This window comes from Schistocerca gregaria, chromosome 4, assembly GCF_023897955.1.
Source record: "Schistocerca gregaria isolate iqSchGreg1 chromosome 4, iqSchGreg1.2, whole genome shotgun sequence".
In the NCBI taxonomy this organism is placed as follows: Eukaryota; Metazoa; Arthropoda; class Insecta; order Orthoptera; family Acrididae; genus Schistocerca; species Schistocerca gregaria.
This window is the reverse complement of record NC_064923.1, coordinates 319,201,501-319,227,250: the sequence shown is the minus strand read 5'-3', so window position 1 is coordinate 319,227,250 and position 25,750 is coordinate 319,201,501. Positions and strand designations below refer to the sequence as shown.

At 37.0% G+C, this 25,750-nt stretch overlaps 1 protein-coding gene across 2 annotated transcripts in view; it reads left to right on the top strand.

The window, feature by feature from the left end:
• The window catches only part of LOC126266872 (2-amino-3-ketobutyrate coenzyme A ligase, mitochondrial-like), a 220,656-nt gene that overhangs the window by 109,344 nt on the left and 85,562 nt on the right, over positions 1-25,750 (top strand). For both annotated transcript variants that reach the window (XM_049971519.1, XM_049971520.1), the window contains exon 5: positions 5,746-5,929. In XM_049971519.1, the coding sequence (XP_049827476.1) occupies positions 5,746-5,929 (184 nt within the window). The remainder of the gene's footprint in view (positions 1-5,745; positions 5,930-25,750) is intronic.

Below are 25,750 nucleotides of genomic sequence, written 5' to 3'. Positions count from 1 at the left end.
AAATTGTGGCACAACCTAACACAATCAAGAAAAAGAGACAAATACTCAGAACACAAGACTCTAACTGCTGATAAGGGACCTGGTTTGAAACAAGGTGCACCACATCTGCAAATAAAAAACCAAAAGCATTGAAAGTATCCAGACTAAACAAATTATTGGTGCCAGAATCGTCCACTACCAGAAAAGTTAAGGGACAAACCACAGACTTATACACAGTGTGAGCTATAAATTGCCCCAAAATTGGGATATGCTGCTTCATGTAACCTACCAAACATCAAGTAACCAGCGACAATCCCAGAGATTGCAAGTGCATGTTAAGTCTGTGACTTTAGCAATTTCATAGCTACATTTGTAATATGAGCATTTAGTCCATCACTCGAACCACATCAAACAGTTTGTTTTATTCATAAGCACTGGAGACACACAATTAACATCCACATCCTTATCTACAGGAGACAGCTGGAAATGACACACAGATACAACATACCCCTTTTTCCTACAATTGTTGCAAATACCCTAGTGCTTAGGGCACATGGCCTGTCTTGTTGCTTGTTGCTGTATGGGAAAGATGGGAGTGCTGAACACTGCCACTACTATGGTCGGTGTTGTTTGCTAGACTGCTGTCCAATGTGATTCAGAGACAATGTTTGTATGGCTGCCATGTCATCCTTCCCCTGAGAAGTAACTGATTCACCATAACTAGGAATAGGAGCCACCACACTGATGTCACAATGAGCCTCAGTCTGATCACCTGCAGTATGAGATACCTCGAAATGCTAAGCAATATTCAAAACTTAATGTAAAGATGGAGTCTCACACTGTAGTGCATGTTGATGCACCACCTCAGAAGCCAACTGAATGATGGTGTCACTGGTCATAGAATCAGCATAGGAATCATTATGAAAATCAGTAACAAATGGACATTCATGACTGAAACTGTATAGTTAGGCCATGCAAGCCCAGTAGGACTGGTGGAGCTGTTTATGACAATGCTAGAACTCAACACATATTGCAATGACATGTGTGTGCTTATGATGATAAGTGAACAAAAATTTACACATTTCGTCAAATGAGAGTGATGCAGGTTCTTGAAGAGGGACTGACTAGCACAATACCTAGAAAATCCAAGGGGAAATCCAACAAAGGAACAAAGCCTTGCACACATTAGCAGCAGTGGCACCCAAAGTGAGGAAGTGGTGTCAAATCGACTTCTCAGAAGCCTCCCAATCATAGGCTGCATCATTGTAAAGGAGAAAAGGTGGCATGTATAGAATCTTGCATAGCCAACGTGGCTGAAAAATATGTGATATCAATAGTAAGAGCCAGATATTGCTTGAGCAGAGATTTAAGCACTGCCTCCATGGACATGAGAACCAATGGAACAACCAAATAGACTGAGCACACAGAAGTGAACACCATACTCATTGCTTCAGTGTGGGGTGGTGGTGGGGTGAGTGGACTGCTGTAGTCTGTTGTGGGATTGTGTACCACTGAGGGCTACAGCAGGGACAGAGCCTCTTTGTTGCTTCTAGGTCCCCAGTTCCATACAATACAATACAATACAGTGCTTTATAATGTCTGCCTACCAATGACAACAAAGAATTATAGATGAAATGAGTTGACTGCAATAATTTTTTAATATGCACATGAATGCACTAATAAATGAATGTTCATTTTACCATGATTCTGTATTGTACCTTGGGATGACTGTGTTACAATGCCTATCAATATTACTGTTCTCCTTTTTGAACAAACATGGTTCATTGTAGTGAGATTAGTGGTTGATGAAAGATTATAAAAAAAAATTATGACATACAAATGCAGTACAGGCAGAATTCTAGGCTGCTCCCTTAGCCAGTTTTACTAATGCTGCTCAATAGCTGACTCTCTCACAAACTTTTAGAAGTTGGACCTTGACATTTTGAAAATGCTTGAGTAGTGCTTCATACTAGATTAGCAGTTGGTTGCACCTGAGTATGTACGCTACTATAATTGTGCAAAATAGAAGCAAAACTGTTGAGTGTATGCTTTCCTTGTTTGGTAAGATTTATCCATTCTAATTTTGTTTATAGTTCCAGGATTTTAGTGTTGAGATATGTAATGGAGCACATGCCTTAAATGTGTATAAGAAACTGACAGTTATTAATACAACATTACGTAATAATTCCTGTCATCCTAATGTCCACAAAGTCACAGAAGAAGTGGTCTGCAGCATGCCACAATAAGAGGACATGTACAACAGTGGAACCATAATAAATGATTTAAATGGCAGAGATGTGGTGTAGAGGTAGACCCAACAGTGCCTTTTTTGTATGGATGGACATGTCATTGTTACAGAATGCTCTGTCAGTGTGGAGTCATCATACAAAGTGGAAACTTGTAACCAAGTGCCACTATGCACTGCCAACATTGCAAGGTAGAATATCAACATTTGAGAGGGCTCAAATTGGGTAGAATAATTGGTCTCCAGAGTGTGGATCTGTCAATGCATGACAGTGTGACTCATCATGCTGCTTCAACAGTGATGCATATGTGGAACCAGTGAAGAGATGAGGATGGTCAGAACAGCTTCATCCTCAGTGTTGGTGCAATGTTTGAGCACTGCAATGAGTGTGGACAAGTCTACATCGATGGTTCAACGTTGTCTACTGTACACATGCCATTGCGTCAGCTTCCATTGATCAGAACCACCAATGATGCAGACTGCAATGATTTCAGATGAATCCCACTTCAATTTGTCGCATATTGATAGCCACATAAATGTTTGATGACACTGTGGTGAATGCAGTCCAGCAGACTGTATTGTAGAACAGCAAATGCAATGGTTTGGAGCACCATTGCCTATAACATGGGATCTCAGCTCTGACATCTTGAGGGAAAACTGAATAGTTACTGCTACATCAGGGAGGTTTTGCAGCCCAGGGCACTGCCTATGCTGCAGGCAGTCCCACATACCATATTTCAGCAGAACAATGCCTGACAACATATGATGAGGAATGTACAAGCCTTCTTTGAAGAATGATCAGTATCACTGCTTCCCTCGACTTTCCATTCACCTGATATATCACCCATTGAACATGTCAGGGGCACTCTCAGTTGTCAACTTATTCATACAGGTTCTCCTGCAGCCACATTTGATGCTTTGTAGATGTGCTACCAAACTGCTAGGTGCAATATTCCCCAGCAACAACTTGAGGTGCTCATGTGCCACAACATCTAGAGGTGCAGTTGATTGTGGCATTTCTCAATTTACACAGTTCCAGTGTGTGTACACATCTGTAATGCTAATCATTTGTGTAATGACATGTCTCTAATTTATGGAATGCATTTCATTGTGATCACATTCCTCAGTATTGGTGTTTCACTTTTTCCAAACAGTAGTCTACTTGCATTTAGAAATTTAATTGACTGGCCTCTTAAACTTGCAATGTCCAACTAATACAGATAGCCAGAGCAAACAGTAATCAAGAGAATGTTATTGATGATCTGATCTGGAGGTGTAGTAAGAAACAGAAAATGCATAAGAAGGAAAACTACAACTTTATTTTCTTTACAACAGTATTTCACAAAAATTAGTAACGTTTTCAAGGAGATTAGTGTTAAAGTGATACTCACAGCTGATAACTTACTGAGGCTTAAATTACAAAATGACAATTTTAATGAATATAATAAATTGAGCATACTTATATGGTGAAACAAAATACGTTATGGAAAAAACTTTAAAGTGAGACACAGTGAGCACAAAGATACATTCAAACTGAGCAATTTCAACAGGTCCACTGTAGTGAGTCACATTCATAACACTGACATCCACTAGCCAGAGTACATACACTGTATAGAGGGAAGTAAACAATTATTTGAAGAGATAGAAATCCTTGTGCATAGCGAAAAAGCACAATACTGTTTTAAATGACAAAATATAGATCACTTGAGTAGTTCCCTTAAAAGATTCATGTAAAAGTCACAATAAGCTACTGTATGGTTTTTAACAGTTCGATACTTTATAATCCAATGACATGTGAAAGCTTTATTTGTGTATCAGTGATGTGTGTGCATTGCTGATACCATAACAGGTAGTGATGTCAATGCAGTGCTGGCTCTTACCATAAGTATGTTCTGGGGCCCATAAACGGCTTCTCAGTAAACAGATCATGAGACCTGAGAACAGTGTGCTGTACTGGTGAACAGGACTGGACACTGTATAGAAAAGACAGGCAGATGCATTTGACAGAGCTCGTGGTACATGAAGAGGACTAATTTTAATGAAATACTAAGACTGTTCTGTCTAATGTTTCAGTGTATAACATTTTTTAACATTTAATACTGTGAATATTCTTGTATACTTAACCTGAAGCTGAGAATTGCTTCTTGAAACATGCCATCTGACATACAGTTTGTCGCTAATTGATGTTGTAGAACCAAAGATTAATATTCTACTAATGCCTATAACTGAATTCCTATGCTTCCTCTTCATTCCATTAATCACTAATGGTTCATTTGATTTTATTGTCATCAGCGCAAAACTTGTCTTATTGACACCTGTACAAGCTGGCACTCAGCAACATCAATGACATAATTTGGAGTAATAGAGAGGTTAACAGTATGTGAGACCATATGTGTTATCATCACTTCATTTTTTTTATATAGAGAGATTAACAGTGATACATAACAGAGAAGGCCAAATTCGAGATGAAGAGATAAGTTAGAAGGGCAACTGCTGATTTGTATGGATGGAAATCAGTAGCTCTTTTCAAAGTAAGAGACTTCTGCCAACTAAAATGTTTACTTAAAATCATTTTAACCTTACGTGGAGTACATTTAATGCCCTTAAGAAAATATACAAGGTGGTCAGAAGCTTGTAAGGGTGTCACAGGGTAGGTTGTGCTGAGAAACATTTGTTGAAAAAAAATAATGTTTTACCATTTCCGAGTTAATTACCAATGAAGTTAGCAATCATCTGAGAGCATGCACAAATTCAAGTGAGTCAGTCGCTCTCATAGCATAGATGACAGGGCATGAGACTGCTCAACCTGTAGCTCATGTTTGATTCTTACTATCATCCACGACCACTCTTTGTATCACTCTCTTGCTCAGTTCTAGGAAACCAAATGAAGAACATGTTTGGCAACACCATCTCTGCTGGCCCAATCAGATTTGTGTGCAGTGGTGTGATTTGCTAACTTAATTATCTCAGAAGTGTGGCTCAGTGTATCAATTTTTTTCAATTAGTTCTCAGTACAACCTACCCTGCATCACCCTTACAAGCTTTTCAGTCTCTTTATAACCACCCTGTATAAAAAAAGGCTAACATTACTGATATGTGATGCTAATGATCTCACTGTCAGTGACACAAATGCCAACAGTTAATTACAGTTATTTCTTAGCTTTGAAAAGAGACACAGTGTCTACTTTTCTTTGACATTCCAGTTTTTGATGTGGTCTACATTCCTTGAGCTCTGAAAAACATGACGTATGAGTAAATGGCCATGTCTTCTGTATTTTCGTTCCTCACCTTTCTGATATGTTGTGATTATGTGAACATACCTTCAAATCCGTATTACATACTTTAAAAAAAAAATACATGTAAATTAATTCATTTGGAGCTGTAAAAAAAATAGCTAGAACTACTTACAGAAATTTGTGATGCTGCAAAACATGCGCAAAATTGGATAGTTCCATGTCTCTCATATACATCACTATTTCATGTTAGTACCTGCAACAGCAGTTTAGTATTTTTTGTCACAGATCTTGAGCAGAATTTGCAGCAGTTGAAGTGTGCAAGACTGAAGGTGATTGCTACATGTGGAGTATTTCCAATGGATGCAGACGTCGCTCCCTTAACAGATATATATAAGCTGGCACAGAAATATGGTGCTCTGATGTACTTAGATGATTCCAATGCAACGGGCTTCATAGGAAAAACAGGAAGGTACAGCAGCTATAACTTTCCTGATATATTCAATTTCTGGAAAATATCTTTAAGACCAAACAATATGAGGTAATTTGGTTGTTGGCTGCAGATCACTTTGGGCCAGTCAGCAGAGAACATTGGTGAGTATGTCACTTAAATACTGGTGGTCACCATCAGGTTATTCAGTCCTCAGGAATTGGCAGATTTTGTAAATGACTATTTGTCTGAAATAATAGAGAAGTTGTTACAAAATCTTCTCAAAACACAGGTAGCTCTCACAATGACGTGCACAGCAATTACAATGATTATTCCCACAGTGCAGCTTGAAATCAGAAGGACAGTATAGAAATTGAAGAAACTAAGAAGTCAGCAGGCATAGATGAAGTTCCAGTTTCTGTTCTGAAGGCATGCATACACAGTATATGAACACCATTTAAAAAAATATTAAATGAATCCTTTACTTCTAATATTTTTCAGAGTACCTAAAGCATATATGAGTTGTGCCCACACAAAAGAAATATAATACAAAGAGTACAGATAATTACAGGCAATTCCTCTACTGTCTGCATTCTCAAAAATAATTGAATCAACCATGAACAATAGACTAATGAGATATGAATAAAAAGAATCTTTTTAATGAAGCACAGTTTGATTTCTGAAATTGGAGACATACAATATCGCCCCTTATCTAGTTCACAGAAGTGATAAGTATGACAGTGTAATAGGTATCCTTAGACTTGTCCAAGACGCCATTGACCATAAAATACCACTACACAAGCTGTAAGTACTAGGTGTATGAGAAATAACAAACGAATGTTTCAGTCTCATTTGAAAAACAGGGTGCAAAAGGCAGAGATGGTTAACATATTTGCTCCCAAAAAATTTTTAGTAAACCAGTTGTCAAACAAGAAACATACAGACTTATGAGCTCCTCGGGATAGTGTATTGGCTGAGTTCTGTTCTTTGTGTGTGTGTGTGTGTGTGTGTGTGTGTGTGTGTGTGTGTGTGTGTGTGTGTGTGTGTGTGTGCGTGCCTATATATATCAGTTACTTTCAAGATAGTGTAAGACATGAGAAAAAGTTCCCTTTGCTGTTGACAACATCATAGTCGCTCATAAAACATGAGAACTTCTAATATAGAAAAGAAATGAAAGCATCAAGAATGTTTACAATTGGGCATTATGTAATAAATTAACATTTAACACAAAGAAAACAAACACAAAGCACTACAGCATAAAGAGGGAAAAAGCACTGTCACATTCAGCACAGATAATAATCTATAGAATGTGTAACAAACACAAAGCTTTTAGGGATGAATGCTGAGTGTTAACACGCAATGAAGACATAAATATACTAGCAAAAAGAAAGTCATTAACATGTAATACTCTTGGGTTATGTTATCTGCTGCTAACAGCCAACATCCTGTGGTAGCACAATATTTGATTCGATTCAATTCAGTTTTCACTCCATAGACTCAAAAAATAAGATAATTCTCATGGGTGTGGAACATGTAAAAGTGTAACATAAAACATTTGAATATAATACCTACTACCCTGATCAATTGTCAGGAGGGTGTCAAAATAAGTGAATACAATGTGGCACACTGGAACAACTAATATTTACAGAATTAATGCGCTGTCAGAATGAAACACTGTTATGCACTATTAATAAATTTACCATACACAAAATACCCAATATTGACTGTTGTGACAAAGTGCTGTCAAAACTGAAATCTAACAGACATTTTTACTTAAGCTGGCTTAACAGTCTCTGTTAAGATATTCGTCTATAGAGTAGAAGGAGTTGCCTATCCAAAAGACTTTCAAACTCTGTTTAAATGATGCTTTATCTGAAACCAAGTTTTTAATTGTTGCTAACAATTTTTTAAAAATGTGTGTTCCTGAATGTTGGGCTCCTTTTTGGACCAAGGTAAGTGATTTTAGGTCTTTATGTAGATTGTTCTTACTATTAATACTGATTCTATGTATTGAGCTATAGGTTGGAAACAGAGATGTATTACTTAAAACAAATTTAATTAAGGACTAAATATACTGGGAAGCAGTGGTTAGAATACAAAGTTCTTGAATAGGTTTCTACATGATGTTCTTGAATTTACTTTTATTTATTTATTTATTTATTCTTTGCCCATGGACTCCAGCTGAAAATCCACCTGAGAGTATTGGGTGTGTCATACAATAGGCTATTAACATCAAACTTGATTTCATTATATATAAATGAAACAAATAATTAAACAGAACTAGTCCGTAATCCTACAAAGGTGTTACATGTTTCACCTTACGTGTCCACACAAATCCAAACAACAAGCAGAAATGTTAATTTTTAAAGGCACATTTCAGTAATGATACGACATATTTAAACACCATCTTAGTATTCACTCACACTTGGTTCAAGAATCATAAAAGAAGGCTGTATACATGGAAGAAGCCTGGAGATACTGACAGGTTTCAGATAGATTATATAATGGTAAGACAGAGATTTAGGAACCAGGTTTTAAATTGTAAGACATTTCCAGGGGCAGATGTGGACTCTGACCACAATCTATTGGTTATGACCTGTAGAGTAAAACTGAAGAAACTGCAAAAAGGTGGGAATTTAAGGAGATGGCACCTGGATAAACTAAAAGAACCAGAGGTTATACAGAGTTTCAGGGAGAGCATAAGGGAGCAATTGACAGGAATGGGGGGATAGAAATACGGTGGAAGAAGAATGGGTAGCTTTGAGGGATGAAGTAGTGAAGGCAGCAGAGTATCAAGTACATAAAAAGGCGAGCGCTAGTAGAAATCCTTGGGTAACAGAAGAAATATTGAATTTAATTGATGAACAGAGAAAATATAAAAATGCAGTAAATGAAGCAGGCAAAAAGGAATACAGACGTCTCAAAAATGTAATCGACGGGAAGTGCAAAATGGCTAAGCAGGGGTGGATAGAGGACAAATGTAAGGATGTAGAGGCTTATCTCACTAGGGGTAAGGTAGATACAGCCTACAGGAAAATTAAAGAGACCTTTGGAGAGAAGAGAACCACTTGTATGAACATAAAGGGCTCAGATGGAAACCCAGTTCTAAGCAAAGAAGGGAAAGCAGAAAGGTGGAAGGAGTATATAGAGAGTCTATACAAGGGCGATGTACTTGAGGACAATATTATGGAAATAGAAGAGGATGTAGATGAAGATGAAATGGGAGATACTATACTGCGTGAAGAGTTTGACAGAGCACTGAAAGACCTGAGTCGAAACAAGGCCCCCAGAGTAGACAACATTCCATTGGAACTACTGACAGCCTTGGGAGAGCCAGTCCTGACAAAACTATACCATCTGGTGAGCAAGATGTATGAGACAGGCGAAATACCCTCAGACTTCAAGAAGAATACAATAATTCCAATCCCAAAGAAAGCAGGTGTTGACAGATGTGAAAATCACTGAACTATCAGTTTAATAAGTCACAGCTGCAAAATACTAATGCAAATTCTTTACAGACAAATGGAAAAACTAGTAGAAGCCAACCTCGGGGAAGATCAGTTTTGATTCCGTAGAAATGTTGGAACACGTGAGGCAATACTAACCCTACAACTTATCTTAGAAGCTAGATTAAGGAAGGGCAAACCTACGTTTCTAGAATTTGTAGACTTATAGGAAGCTTTTGACAATGTTGGAATACTCTCTTTCAAATTCTGTGGGTGGCAGGGGTAAAATACAGGGAGCGAAAGGCTATTTACAATTTGTACAGAAACCAGATGGCAGTTATAAGAGTCGACGGACATGAAAGGGAAGCAGTGGTTGGGAAGGGAGTGCGACAGGGTTGTAGTCTCTCCCCGATCTTATTCAATCTGTATATTGAGCAAACAGTAAAGGAAACAAAAGAAAAATTCAGAGTAGGTGTTAAAATCCACGGAGAAGAAATAAAAACTATGAGTTTCGCCAATGACATCGTAATTCTGTCAGAGACAGCAAAGGACTTGGAAGAGCAGTTGAATGGGATGGATAGTGTCTTGAAAAGAGGATATAAGATAAACATCAACAAAAGCAAAATGAGGATAATGGAATGTAGTCGAATTAAGTCGGGTGATGCTGAGGGAATTATATTAGGAAATGAGACACTTAAAGTAGTAAAGGAGTTCTGCTATTTGGGGAGCAAAATTACTGATGATGGGCGAAGTAGAGAGGATATAAAATGTAGACTGGCAGTGGCAAGGAAAGCGTTTCTGAAGAAGAGAAAATTGTTAACATCGAGCATAGATTTTAGTGTCAGGAAGTCATTTCTGAAAGTTTTTGTATGGAGTGTAGCCATGTATGGAAGTGAAACATGGATGATAAATAGTTTGGACAAGAAGAGAATAGAAGGTTTTGAATTGTGGTGCTACAGAAAAATGCTGAAGATTAGATGGATAGATCACATAACTAATGAGGAAATATTGAATAGGATTGGAGAGAAGAGAAGTTTGTGCCACAACTTGACCAGAAGAAGGGATCGGTTGGTAGGACATGCTCTGAGGCATCAAGGGATCACCAATTTAGTATTGGAGGGCAGCGTGGAGGGTAAAAGTGATAGATGGAAACCAAGAGATGACTACACTAAGCAGATTCAGAAGGATGTAGGTTGCAGTAGGTACTGGGAGATGAAGAACCTTGCACAGGATAGAGTAGCCTGGAGAGCTGCATCAAACCAGTCTCAGGACTGAAGACCACAACAAAAAAACAACAACAACAACAACAACAGTATTCACTCAAACTGTATATACATTTGTCTGTGGAATATAGTTTCAAATGATTTTTAAAACATTTTAGGTCTGTTTCTTGTTTAATGATTTTGGGGAGTTTATTAAAAAACCTTTTGTCTGCTTCTTCCGGGGCAGTCGTAGACAGTTTTAGATTTCTGTTTATCATGTAGGAATTTTCATTTCCTCTTGTACCGTGTTTGTGTACATCTTTATTTAGGAGGTGTTTATCACTTGACCTTACCGCCATTATGCTTTGCTATATGTACAGTGAGTATACTGTCATAATATTATAGTGCACAAAAGCTTGCCTACAGATCTGTCTTGGTGGTATTTTTGCAATGCATCTCACTGCCCTTTTGTGAATTGTGAATATTGTTTTTAGGTAGCCAGCTTGTGCACTTCCCCATATATGAACTGAATAAGACAAATGTGGGAAGACAAGTTCATAATACATTGATCTGAGGACTTTATCATCCACAGTCTTAGCTGTGTTATGCATGATGAATATCTGTTTGTTTATCTTTTTACACAGTGCATCTATTTGCTCCCCCCATGCCAAATGTTTGTCTATTATAGTTCCTAGAAAATTTGTTCTGGTTACTTCTTTAATAGTCTTTCCATTTATATTAACATTTATACTATAATTTTCACTATGCTTGGTCTGAAATACTACATTCATTGTTTTAGACTGATTCATAAACAGGTGGTTTTGTGTTAAGTATTTATTTGCATTTTCGATAGTCAGGAGTGCTTCCTTCTCAAGCTCCTCCTTTGTGTCAGCTGTGCAAATGATTGTTGTGTCATCAGCATACATTTTAAGTTTCTGATTTATATAGATAGGGAAGTCATTTACGTAGAGTATATAAGTATTGGCCCAAGCACAGACCCTTGTGGCACACCATGTTTAACTGTTTGTAATTCTGATCTGTAGTTTGTTATATTTCTCTGACTAGTATGTCTAATTTCTGTGCATTGTTTCCTATTTGTAATGTATGATTTAAGTATGTCATAGCATTTTCCTCTAATTCCATACTTATATAATTTCATCATTAATTTTGAGCAGTTCACACAATCAAATGCCTTAGATAGGTCCACAAAAATCCCACAGGTCTTTCGTTACCTCTCAAGTAAATTAAGAACGTGCTCAATTATATCTGTTGATGCTGTTTTTGTTGACTTCCCTTCTATGGAACCATGTTTTGATGAATGCAGTATACTGTACTTATAAAACTTACAATTCTATTCTTTACTACCATTTCATAGATTTTAGCAAATATTGAGATCAATGATATTGGCGTGTAATTTCCTAATTCATCCTTGTTCCCTTTCTTAAAAATTGGCTTCACTTTAGTTACTTTCAGTGAATCTGGAAATATACCTTCTTCTATCTCAGCATTCAGCATGTGTGTCAATGGTTTTAATATACATTCTCTGCATTCCTTTATGAGATGTGATGTGACACCAAGCTAGATGAATGTTTAATTTTAAGTTGTTTTATTAGTTTGACACTTCTGTATCTGTTGTAGGTATGAAAACCATAGTATGATTTGTATGTGGGAGGTTTAACAATTTACTTACTGCATTTGTTTTATTTTGCTTTATTAATTCATCTGCTACACTAATATAATATCTGTTAAAAGTATTCGCTATTTCTAGAGGGTTTGCATAGCTTTTCCTACTCATCAGTGGGCAGATGTCCTCTGCCCAATTTGTTACTTTTCCTCTCTCTTCATTAATGGACGACCATAAACCTTTTGAGTAGTTCTTTCCCTTATCTATATACATCTTGATGAATGATGCTTTAGTTTCTCTGATAAAACTACAGTACTCTTTCTTTTTTATGTTATACAGTGTGTTGTAGGCCTCAGTATTTTTTTGTTTGGAGAGGTCATAATGCATTCTCAGATTATTTCTGGCATGGATTACTTCTCCAGTCACCCAGCTTTTCTTTTTTAGTTGCTGTTTGACAAGCCTTTTACTAACAGGACATGTAACATCATAACAATAATTGAAGAAAGAAAAAAACCGGTTCCATTTGGTGTTTGCATCTTTAGCTGCGTATATTGGTTCCCAGTTTTCTGCCTCTAACATCTTTTTTAGCAGATTTATGTTATGTGGGTAGTTCTGTCTTCTCATCTCCCATTTCTTCTGCACTGAATCACTAGTCTTTATATTTATGTCTATCATGATTGCAAAATGGTCTGCTAATGTGGAGTTTATTACCTGTGTGTCACAGTAGCATGTAGGAATATTTGTTATTACAAGATCAATTATAGTTTCACTATGGTTTGTTACTCTGGTTGATTTATCTATTTTTATATTTTGATTGTATATGTACAGTAAGTCCAGTAAGGTCTTAGTATTGTCTGTATTTTTACTCATGTCTATGTTCAGATCTCCTATAATGATCAAATAAGCATATGATTATTGTCACATGCTTTGCACCCTAAAAAACTTTTGCTCAGTTTGCTGAGTTACCCCAGAATATAATCCCATATGACATAATAGAATGAAAGTAAGCAAACTATGCAAGTTTTTCATATTTACATCTCCTACATCTGACATCATTCTCACTGCAAATACAGACTAGTTTAGGAACTTAAGCAGTTCTATGGCATGCACTTCCCAAATGAATTTATTATCACGTTGTACTCTCAGAAATTTAACACTGTCAATCTTTTCAATCTGCATGTCTTAGTACGTTATGCAAATTCTGGAAGGAAATTTCTTACAGGTTCTGAACTGCATATAGTGGGTCTCCTCAAAGTTTAATGACACTGAATTTGCTTAAACCAGTTACTACTGTCAGTGAAAATTTGATTAGTAGCTATTTCTAAATCTGTACTTGACTTGCTAGTTATTGTAATGTTTGTATCACCTGCAAACGAAACGAACTTAGCATCTGGCAATGTAACAGATGAGACGTCATTAATGTACACAAGAAAAAGCAATGGACCCTAGATGGAACCCTGAGGAACACCACATGTAATTAATTCGCAGGCAAATGAAGACTGACTGCTTACTGCACAGGTATTTCACAATGACAACCTTTGTTTCCTGTTACATAAGACTCAAACCATTTCGCAGCATTGCCAGTGACACCATAATATTCTAATTTGCTCGAGAGAATGCTGTGGTTCACACAGTCAAAGGCTTTTGACAGGTCACAGAAAAGGCCAGTAGCCTCTAATTTATTATCTAATGAATTAAGTACATTCTCACTGTAAGAGTAAGTGGCTTTCTCTATATCAGAGCTCTTCAGAAATCCAAACTGTGTCATATATTATTTGCAGTCAGATGCTTAAGGAGACGCTTTAACACAACCTTTTCAAATATTTTTGAGAAAGCTGGCAGAAGCGAAATTGGTTGATATTTTGATGGTATCTCTTTATTCCCCTTCTTGTAAAGAGGCTTAACTTCACATATTTTAGACAGTCTGGAAATATTCTGCTGATAAGAGATTGATTACACAAACAACTTAGATAGATAGAACTCACCTCGCATGAGCAGTCTTTGATGAACTTCATTGATATGTTATCATACCCCCATACTTAGGTTTTAAGGATTTTACGATGGATGCTACTTCTTTGGGGAATGTGTCATTTCCATTTTACTGAAGTTATTTTTAAAGACTGGTCTCAGATACTCCATTGCACATCCTATTTTTCATTCTTTCAAAGTATAATAACATATGGAATTATTTTGTGGGGGAACTCTAGCTGTGTACGTGACATTAATACTGCAAAAAAAAAGCTATTAGGATAATTACTGGTTCTGCATATAAGGCACACTGTAAACCATTGTTCTGTTAACAAAGATTCATGACTGTTATAAACTTGTACATATACTATGTTCTAATTTATATGAAGAAAAAATTACCAGAAACAAAAACCAGAGAAAATGTACATAGCCACAATACAAGAAGGAATAGGTGCCTCTATATTCCTTACCATAGGTAGTGAAAGTCACTCAACAGCTATGAAATCATGGGGTACAAATTATTTAATAATCTTCCTCAGTCTGTTCAAGAATTACCTGAACAATTATTCAAACAAACAATTCATGACTGGCTAGTCCTCCACCCATTCTATGATATAAGAGAATTTATCAACTGTAATATAATACTATAATGTTAACAACAAACCTGTTGTTTCTTTCAAACTATTAATTGTATTTTAGTATGTATATGACGTTGTCTATTGCTGTAATGGCTAAATGACAATAAAATTATTATTATTATTATTATTATTATTATTACCAAACCCAATAACCCAAGCTGTCAGTAATAGAAATAAAGCACTTGTTCAAGAGGTTTGCAACACTACATGCTCTTGTTACCACGTCGCATTAATTTTTGGCACTATCTGTTGCTGTTCCTTTTTGGCCCCACCTGTCTCTGTCTTTGTACATTTTTATTTTAGCTGTGGAATTCTTTTTTGGTGGTTATAAAAGGTACAAAACAGTCATACTAATTTTTAAACTGCATAAATAAGCCAAAAGAATAATAACTATAAGTAATAGTTGGGCTCACTGTAAAGTACTATTAAATAACTGTAAAGATGAACATTGATTTGCAGACATGCACAAAAAAGACTGTTAGAATATCCACTATCTCCAGCCAGATCTGGAGCGACTGGAGATAACAGTAATGTGTGTATGAGGCTTGCTCGCTACTGTGAAAGTGTATGTGTTTCCTTTTTGAACAAAACCTTGGCTAAAAGCTCATTGTGTAATAGTTTTGTCATTGTACCTGTCTGCAATACAATGTGTCATCTTTGTAGTGAGTAGTAGTCTTATCCTCTTCACAATATAGTCAGTCTACTGATGTGTTGTCCATATAAGGCAAAACAGAACTATGAATTTCACTAATATTTCTGTACATAATCATAGGCCAAGAGCCAGTTTGGACTTTTTAACATTTACCAAGGAAAAACAAACAAAAATCAAAGGAACATTTTCTGTTATGGAATAAAACTGTATAACAAATTGTCCAAGGTGTTGAAAAGTTTACTTAAATAAATCTGTTCAAAAAGGCAGCTAAAGCATTTTTCAGAAGTAATACATACTATGCAATGAAATATTTATTAAAGGAGTCAGAGAGTGTAGCAGTAATACTTTCAGAAGAAAATCATGTGCCAAGATTTACTGCATTATAGTAACTGTCTTGTCATTCTCAAAAGCTCAATATATCAGTCATTACATGGGGGTGGGCGGAGATGCTGAATCATTTTTCAGGCAGACTGAGGGAATGATATGAAGGCATGCATGACAAATAGTTGCATGTTCATGGGCCTGGAGTTAGTTTACCAAACAAATTAGATTTTGTGTAGGGCCTCAGCAGTATGCTCCTGGTCTAGGATTCACCAGTGATTTGGTGGCAATATATCTTTTTCTATATTGTTGATATTCCTAAGTGGAGTTTCCAAAGTTAACTTGTTTAAGGCACTTATATTTTAGAGGCTGTTTTTTGATGAAATCAGTTATCTTACTGATATATGTACGTAGTTATGAATTTTTGAAACTTGTAATTTTCGAAACTTCATGTAAGCTTCTCCAACACCATTGTACAGAATTTTCCCTGGACCTAAATAAATAAATATATTGGACATCCTTGGTGCAGTGATGAAATGCATATATATTATCTGGAAAAAAATTGTGTAAATCAGAGAAAACTGCTGGGGATAATCAAAAACTTTCTGCTTGAGGGTGTTGCTGCAGTGTATGCAACAAAGCATGACTCTGATGTGATGCCATATAGACAAGGGGTTAGTATGGCATTTGTGTCCTTCCAACATGTGTATGGTAAATATGGAAAAGTGAAATATGGCATTGTTATTACCTAATGAGTACAAACTGAACCAATATGTTATTATTCTCTTCTGGGCTGCTGAAGGACAGGCACTGTTATACACCCATCAGAGAATGAAGAATGTGTATGGGGCAGCATGTCTGTCAAAAACCACGTTTGTGGAATGGTGTTCCAAGTTCATAATAATGCATATCTCCATATCGCAAATGATGTAATGCAGAAGTTACACCAACTCAAGTGGGAGAAACTCGAGCATCCCCCCTCAATGTTCAATGGAACTGACATTTTCAAAACCTACAGTGCAAACATGCCTATAAATAATGGAAAATAATACAGGAAGTAGGTGAGTTAGTATGAACAGCAAAACCTATCACAGTTGTATAAGTTTATATGCCTACTAAATCCAAAAATGACAAAAAGAAGGAAAGAATATATGATTAGATAAAAGAAGTTATTTTGTTAAGCTATATGAATTTATTTGTGATGGGATGGGTGACAAGAATTTGGAAGTAGGAAAAGGAAGAGAAGGAAAAACAGGAGAACATGTACTGCAGAAAAAGGATGAATAAGGTGCCAACCTGCTAGAATTTAGCACAGAGCATAATTTAATAATCAATGACAACTGGTTTAAGAATTATGATGGGAAGTTGTATATTTGTATATGAAAGAGAACTGGAAAAGCTGAAAGGGTTCAGACAGAGATTTTGAAACCAAATTTTAACCTGCAAAACATTTGCAGACCAGATATGGACTCTGCCCATAATTTATTGGTATGAGCTGCAGAATAAAACTGATGAAAGATAATACGGATGCCTAAAATTCAGACATACAGTGTGCAAAATGGCAAAGCAAGAGTAGCTACAAGAGAAATGAAAAGCACTATTGGCTATGGGAAAAATAGATGCTACCTGTAGGAAAATTGAAAGAGGTAATTAGAGAAAAAAGCACTTAGGAATATCAACAATATAGAAAAAGATATATTGCCACCAAATCACTGGTGAATCCTAGACCAGGAGCATACTGCTGAGGCCCTACACAAAATCTAATTTGTTTGGTAAACTAACTCCAGGCCCATGAACATGCAACTATTTGTCATGCATGCCTTCATATCATTCCCTCAGTCTGCCTGAAAAATGATTCAGCATCTCCGCCCACCCCCATGTAATGACTGATATATTGAGCTTTTGAGAATGACAAGACAGTTACTATAATGCAGTAAATCTTGGCACATGATTTTCTTCTGAAAGTATTACTGCTACACTCTCTGACTCCTTTAATAAATATTTCATTGCATAGTATGTATTACTTCTGAAAAATGCTTTAGCTGCCTTTTTGAACAGATTTATTTAAGTAAACTTTTCAACACCTTGGACAATTTGTTATACAGTTTTATTCCATAACAGAAAATGTTCCTTTGATTTTTGTTTGTTTTTCCTTGGTAAATGTTAAAAAGTCCAAACTGGCTCTTGGCCTATGATTATGTACAGAAATATTAGTGAAATTCATAGTTCTGTTTTGCCTTATATGGACAACACATCAGTAGACTGACTATATTGTGAAGAGGATAAGACTACTACTCACTACAAAGATGACACATTGTATTGCAGACAGGTACAATGACAAAACTATTACACAATGAGCTTTTAGCCAAGGTTTTGTTCAAAAAGGAAACACATACACTTTCACAGTAGCGAGCAAGCCTCATACACACATTACTGTTATCTCCAGTCGCTCCAGATCTGGCTGGAGATAGTGGATATTCTAACAGTCTTTTTTGTGCATGTCTGCAAATCAATGTTCATCTTTACAGTTATTTAATAGTACTTTACAGTGAGCCCAACTATTACTTATAGTTATTATTCTTTTGGCTTATTTATGCAGTTTAAAAATTAGTATGACTGTTTTGTACCTTTTATAACCACCAAAAAAGAATTCCACAGCTAAAATAAAAATGTACAAAGACAGAGACAGGTGGGGCCAAAAAGGAACAGCAACAGATAGTGCCAAAAATTAATGCGACGTGGTAACAAGAGCATGTAGTGTTGCAAACCTCTTGAACAAGTGCTTTATTTCTATTACTGACAGCTTGGGTTATTGGGTTTGGTAATAATAATAATAATAATAATAATAATAATTTTATTGTCATTTAGCCATTACAGCAATAGACAACGTCATATACATACTAAAATACAATTAATAGTTTGAAAGAAACAACAGGTTTGTTGTTAACATTATAGTATTATATTACAGTTGATAAATTCTCTTATATCATAGAATGGGTGGAGGACTAGCCAGTCATGAATTGTTTGTTTGAATAATTGTTCAGGTAATTCTTGAACAGACTGAGGAAGATTATTAAATAATTTGTACCCCATGATTTCATAGCTGTTGAGTGACTTTCACTACCTATGGTAAGGAATATAGAGGCACCTATTCCTTCTTGTATTGTGGCTATGTACATTTTCTCTGGTTTTTGTTTCTGGTAATTTTTTCTTCATATAAATTAGAACATAGTATATGTACAAGTTTATAACAGTCATGAATCTTTGTTAACAGAACAATGGTTTACAGTGTGCCTTATATGCAGAACCAGTAATTATCCTAATAGCTTTTTTTTTGCAGTATTAATGTCACGTACACAGCTAGAGTTCCCCCACAAAATAATTCCATATGTTATTATACTTTGAAAGAATGAAAAATAGGATGTGCAATGGAGTATCTGAGACCAGTCTTTAAAAATAACTTCAGTAAAATGGAAATGACACATTCCCCAAAGAAGTAGCATCCATCGTAAAATCCTTAAAACCTAAGTATGGGGGTATGATAACATATCAATGAAGTTCATCAAAGACTGCTCATGCGAGGTGAGTTCTATCTATCTAAGTTGTTTGTGTAATCAATCTCTTATCAGCAGAATATTTCCAGACTGTCTAAAATATGTGAAGTTAAGCCTCTTTACAAGAAGGGGAATAAAGAGATACCATCAAAATATCAACCAATTTCGCTTCTGCCAGCTTTCTCAAAAATATTTGAAAAGGTTGTGTTAAAGCGTCTCCTTAAGCATCTGACTGCAAATAATATATGACACAGTTTGGATTTCTGAAGAGCTCTGATATAGAGAAAGCCACTTACTCTTACAGTGAGAATGTACTTAATTCATTAGATAATAAATTAGAGGCTACTGGCCTTTTCTGTGACCTGTCAAAAGCCTTTGACTGTGTGAACCACAGCATTCTCTCGAGCAAATTAGAATATTATGGTGTCACTGGCAATGCTGCGAAATGGTTTGAGTCTTATGTAACAGGAAACAAAGGTTGTCATTGTGAAATACCTGTGCAGTAAGCAGTCAGTCTTCATTTGCCTGCGAATTAATTACATGTGGTGTTCCTCAGGGTTCCATCTAGGGTCCATTGCTTTTTCTTGTGTACATTAATGACGTCTCATCTGTTACATTGCCAGATGCTAAGTTTGTTTCGTTTGCAGGTGATACAAACATTACAATAACTAGCAAGTCAAGTACAGATTTAGAAATAGCTACTAATCAAATTTTCACTGACAGTAGTAACTGGTTTAAGCAAATTCAGTGTCATTAAACTTTGAGGAGACCCACTATATGCAGTTCAGAACCTGTAAGAAATTTCCTTCCAGAATTTGCATAACGTACTAAGACATGCAGATTGAAAAGATTGACAGTGTTAAATTTCTGAGAGTACAACGTGATAATAAATTCATTTGGGAAGTGCATGCCATAGAACTGCTTAAGTTCCTAAACTAGTCTGTATTTGCAGTGAGAATGATGTCAGATGTAGGAGATGTAAATATGAAAAACTTGCATAGTTTGCTTACTTTCATTCTATTATGTCATATGGGATTATATTCTGGGGTAACTCAGCAAACTGAGCAAAAGTTTTTTAGGGTGCAAAGCATGTGACAATAATCATATGCTTATTTGATCATTATAGGAGATCTGAACATAGACATGAGTAAAAATACAGACAATACTAAGACCTTACTGGACTTACTGTACATATACAATCAAAATATAAAAATAGATAAATCAACCAGAGTAACAAACCATAGTGAAACTATAATTTAGCATTGGAGGGCAGCGTGGAGGGTAAAAATCGTAGAGAGAGACCGAGAGATGAGTACACGAAACAGATTCAGAAGGATGTAGGTTGCAGTAGGTACTGGGAGATGAAGCAGCTTGCACAGGATAGAGTAGCATGGAGAGCTGCATCAAACCAGTCTCAGGACTGAAGACAACAACAACAACAACAACCAACATGTCAACCATGCCACCTGCAGTTGACATAGTTGCATTTAATTCAAAATAATTTTTCTGACAATGAATGTCTTGGTACTGGCTCTGTTTGGTACAGATATACTACCTATTAGTGAAATATGAAAGTTTGTAGCAGACCAGAATTTGAAACTAGATTTCTTGCTGCAAGCATTAACTGATTAAGTGATAGTTGATTATAGTATAGGGATGTAGGGATTGTGTCATATGAAAGTTTGGTTTGGTCCAGGAGGCATGCAGAGATAGCTGAAGTGGTTAAGATGATCACTCATCATAAGTGGGAAATGTGGGATCGTTCTTGGTCTGGCACAAATTTTCATATGTCACTAATAGGTGAAATATGTATGTCTAGCACAGCTGAAGACAAGATATTCACAGTCAGCATATTTATTTTGAATTAATTTAAGATGACTGTCAGTCATCATTAATATCTGTTCATCCAGACATTAACGTAAGTATAGTTGTATTTGTAGCATGTATTGAGCAGTCACACTGGTGTCAAAAATTAAAGCAACAAACCGAAATTTTCCAATGTTGCATTTATTTTGCCACAAAACGGTATAGATAGGTGATAGTAAAGCAGAAAAAATGTAAGAAATAAAGAACATAACACCTGCAACATGCATAAAAGTACAAAAATGTTCTTTATTTTTTTCCAACTTAATGAATTTGCGCATACATTCCCACAACTGGTTAATGTGCTCAGTATGGGGTGTGACCACCTCTGGCAGCAGTACAGGCCTGACAGTGACAGGGCCTGCTGTGAATGATGGCATTAATCTCATGTTGAGGCAATAACGCCCCCTCTTCTTGCAGAGATGCTCACAGGTCTTGTAGAATGGTTGGTGGGTGCTGACACAATGCAACTCATTTTTCTACTGCATCCCAGCCCTGCTTTGTGGGATTCAAATAGGGAGAGCGAACAGGCCACATCATGTGTGCAGTATCTTTTGTCTCCAAGAAAAAGTCACACACCCGTGCTCTATGAGGTTGAGCATTATCATCCACCAAAAAGAAGTGTGGATGCAAAACACTTCATAACAACAGCATGTGAGACCCCCAAGTTTCATCAAGATATCTGACAGAAGTTAAACCCTGCTGATTCACTTGTATAATTTCATGAAGTGTACGAGTGGTCAACATAATCCCTGCTCACATCATTAGTGATCCCCCCTGATATGTGTCTCTTTACACAATGTTAGGGTCCTGAAATTATGTTTCATGTTCCCTTCAGATGTGAATCCATCAAGAATCACTCTCCAGAGAAAACTGGGACTCATCTATGAAGAGAACTTTGGCCCACTGCTCGACCATCCAAGTGGCACATTGACAATTCCACTCTAGATACTCCCTTCTGTGATGATGCATTCGAGGTATACATACAAGAAGTCTCTGGCAATAAAGAATGTTCTGCCAAAGCCTTCTGTACACCATTTGCCTTGATACAACACATCCAGTGGATGCTGCAAGGTCACATGTAGTTAGTTGCTGTGTTGTTATGCCCTTAAAGCCAAATAACAGTCCTCTTTTTTCTTATGTCACTTGTGGTTGGCCCTCCACTGGTCTTGGGACACAGTTTCATTCTCTGTAAACTGTCACCACATCTGAGAAACAACACAATAGTTCATATTAAGCCATGGGGCCACTTTAGTTTGTGATGTCCTGCTTCCATTCTTCGTACAGTCTTCCACCACAGAGACTCTCCTCTGTACCTCACTACACTGTCTGTAACTGTGCACACAGCTGTTCTAGATGTGGGACTACCCAGAAACACTAGCCCATTTGATAGGTGCCCTAACGTTGTCATTGGCATGGTTGCCCGTTGACTGGAATGCCATCTTCCATGCAGTACATGATTGTACGGACATATGTTGGCAGTTTTTATGATTATATTGTGAAATAGACAAAGGATGGGGAAATAACAGTTTGTTGCTTTAATTCTGGACACCAGTGAAGTTAAGTTAGAGTTATACTAATGGAAAAGTATTTGAGAGACTACTTACTTTAGATTTTGAACTTATTGTGCTAACACTATACTTACATCTATGTATTTAATGTTGTACATGTATAGTTCTGTTTATAAACTATATTTCAGTTACTGATTATCAATTTACTCAAAGAACCACTAGAAATTTTTGAGTATATACATTACCTGATCAATCCAGCTGACATTTACTGACCCTGTTTTATTGTATACATGGTGAACATTAATAAAACCAACAAACTGCAGGGATGGATTCCTGATTGGAAATGAAGGAAGAAAGGTCCTGTGAACATGTGTCTGGAGAATGCATTATTGCCATGTTACATGGTGCTGATAAATGACTATTCTTCTGAACATGTGCTCTGTGTTCCTTGTGTGTTACAAGGTGTGTGATTGACTCAGTATACTGTGACCAGCAGAATGGTCCAGTATTCATGTTGGGAACAAGCCAGGATGGTGTTTGTATACAGCTAAGCAGCATGGCTATATCAAAACAAGCACCCTCACAGACACCAACCACATCACACAACATTTCAATTATTTTTTGGACATTTGTGTGACTATGGGTCCTTTCAGACAGACAAATGCGCAGGAGGTGCTGGGCTGTATGTACACCACATTTGGAGGATTGGGTTCTATAGGATATTGAGACAAACCCTAGTACAAGCTCCAGGCAAACATTCCTTACACCAAATTACAATTATGTGTATCCTTCATGACAACCACTAGTATCCCTATCACCTGCAATCCTATGGAGGCTACTCTGAACATGTGAAATATGGATGTACTGCAAGTCTTTTCTATATTCCATTTCAGTTTGTTTCTTTGCATTGCCCCATATGTTTCCAGACACATGTTCATAGGATATTTTTTCCTCCATTTCCAGTCAGGAACCTGTTCCTGTATTTTGGTGATTTATTAATTTTCACGCTGTATACCTGTGTTTGACTTAATGCTAATTATGCTGTAGACAAGAAAGATCTCTGATGTGAAGTTTGCAAAAGTTTTATCCAAAGAAGATGAATATGGAAGACTGGTCCCAGGAAATGAGAAACAAAAAGGAAGATAAATGTACTGCATATATAATAAATGATAATACAGTTAGGTTTTTGTAAATCACACAGTCACATGCTCTTTGCAGGAACAAGTAAAGTCACATCATAATTCAGTTTGGCCAGTGTCTAGATGACTTTCCATGTCTATTAGTGTTTGGATTTATCTTAGACTTGTTCCATTGGATTTCTATACTGGCAGAACTCTGGCATAAATTTTATACATGGAATTCTCTCTGTTATGTAACAGCCATAGATTTTTTAATATAATTTGCAAGTAGATTCTATATATATATATATTAAAAACAAAGATTCCAAGACTTACCAAGCGGGAAAGCGCCGGCAGACAGACACATGAACAAAACACACAAACATACACACAGAATTACGAGCTTTCGCAACTGGCAGTTGCTTCGTCAGGAAAGAGGGAAGGAGAGGGAAAAATGAAAGGATGTGGGTTTTAAGGGAGAGGGTAAGGAGTCATTCCAATTCCGGGAGCGGAAAGACTTCTCTTAGGGGAAAAAAAGGACAGGTGTACACTCGCGCACACACACACACACACACACACATATCCATCCGCACATACACAGACACAAGCAGACAAGTTCTTTCTGTTTTATTTACATCATCATTATATATATATATATATATATATATATATATATATATATATATATATATATATATATATATATATATATATATATATATATATATATATATATATATTTATTCCACATGGGACAAATATATTAAAAACAAAGATTCCATGACTTACCAAGCGGGAAAGCGCCAGTAGATAGGCGCAATAAAAAAAACACACAAACACACACAAAATTTCGAGCTTTCGCAACCAGTGGTTGTTTCGTCAGGAAAGAGGGTTTTAAGGGAGAGGGTAAGGAGTCATTCCAATTCCAGGAGCAGAAAGACTTACCTTAGGGGAAAAAAAGGATAGGTATACACTCACACACACACACATATACAGACACAAGCAGACATATTTCAAGGCAAAGAGTTTGGGCAGAGATGTCAGTCGAGGCGGAAGTGCAGAGGCAAAGATGATGTTGAATGACAGGTGAGGTATGAGTGGCGGCAACTTGAAATTAGCGGAGATTGAGGCCTGGTGGATAACGGGAAGAGAGGATAAATTGAAGGGCAAGTTCCCATCTCCGGAGTTTGGATAGGTTGGTGTTAGTGGGAAGTTTGCAGATAACCCGGACGGTGTAACACTGTGCCAAGATGTGCTGGCCGTGCACCAATGCATGCTTAGCCACAGGGTAATGCTCATTACCAACATACACTGTCTGCCTGTGTCCATTCGTGCAAATGGACAGTTTGTTGCTGGTCATTCCCACATAGAAAGCGTCACAGTGTAGGCAGGTCAGTTGGTAAATCACGTGGGTGCTTGCACACCTGGCTCTGCCTTTGATCGTATACACCTTCTGGGTTACAGGACTGGAGTAGGTGGTGGTGGGAGGGTGCATGGGACAGGTTTTACACCGGGGGTGGTTACAAGGGTAGGAGCCAGAGGGTAGGGAAGGTGGTTTGGGGATTTCATAGGGATGAACCAAGAGGTTACGAAGGTTAGGTGGATGGCGGAAAGACACTTTTGGTGGAGTGGGGAGGATTTCATGAAGGATGGATCTCATTTCGGGGCAGGATTTTAGGAAGTCATATCCCTGCTGGAGAGCCACATTCAGAGTCTGATCCAGTCCCGGGAAGTATCCTGTCACAAGTGGGGCACTTTTGGGGTTCTTCTGTGAGAGGTTCTGGGTTTGAGGGGATGGGGAAGTGGCTCTGGTTATTTGCTTCTGTACCAAGTCGAAGGGTAGTTACGGGATGCGAAAACTGTTTTCAGGTTATTGGTGTAATGGTTCAGGGATTCAGGACTGGAGCAGATTCGATTGCCATGAAGGCCTAGGCTGTAGGGAAGGGACCATTTGATATGGAATGGG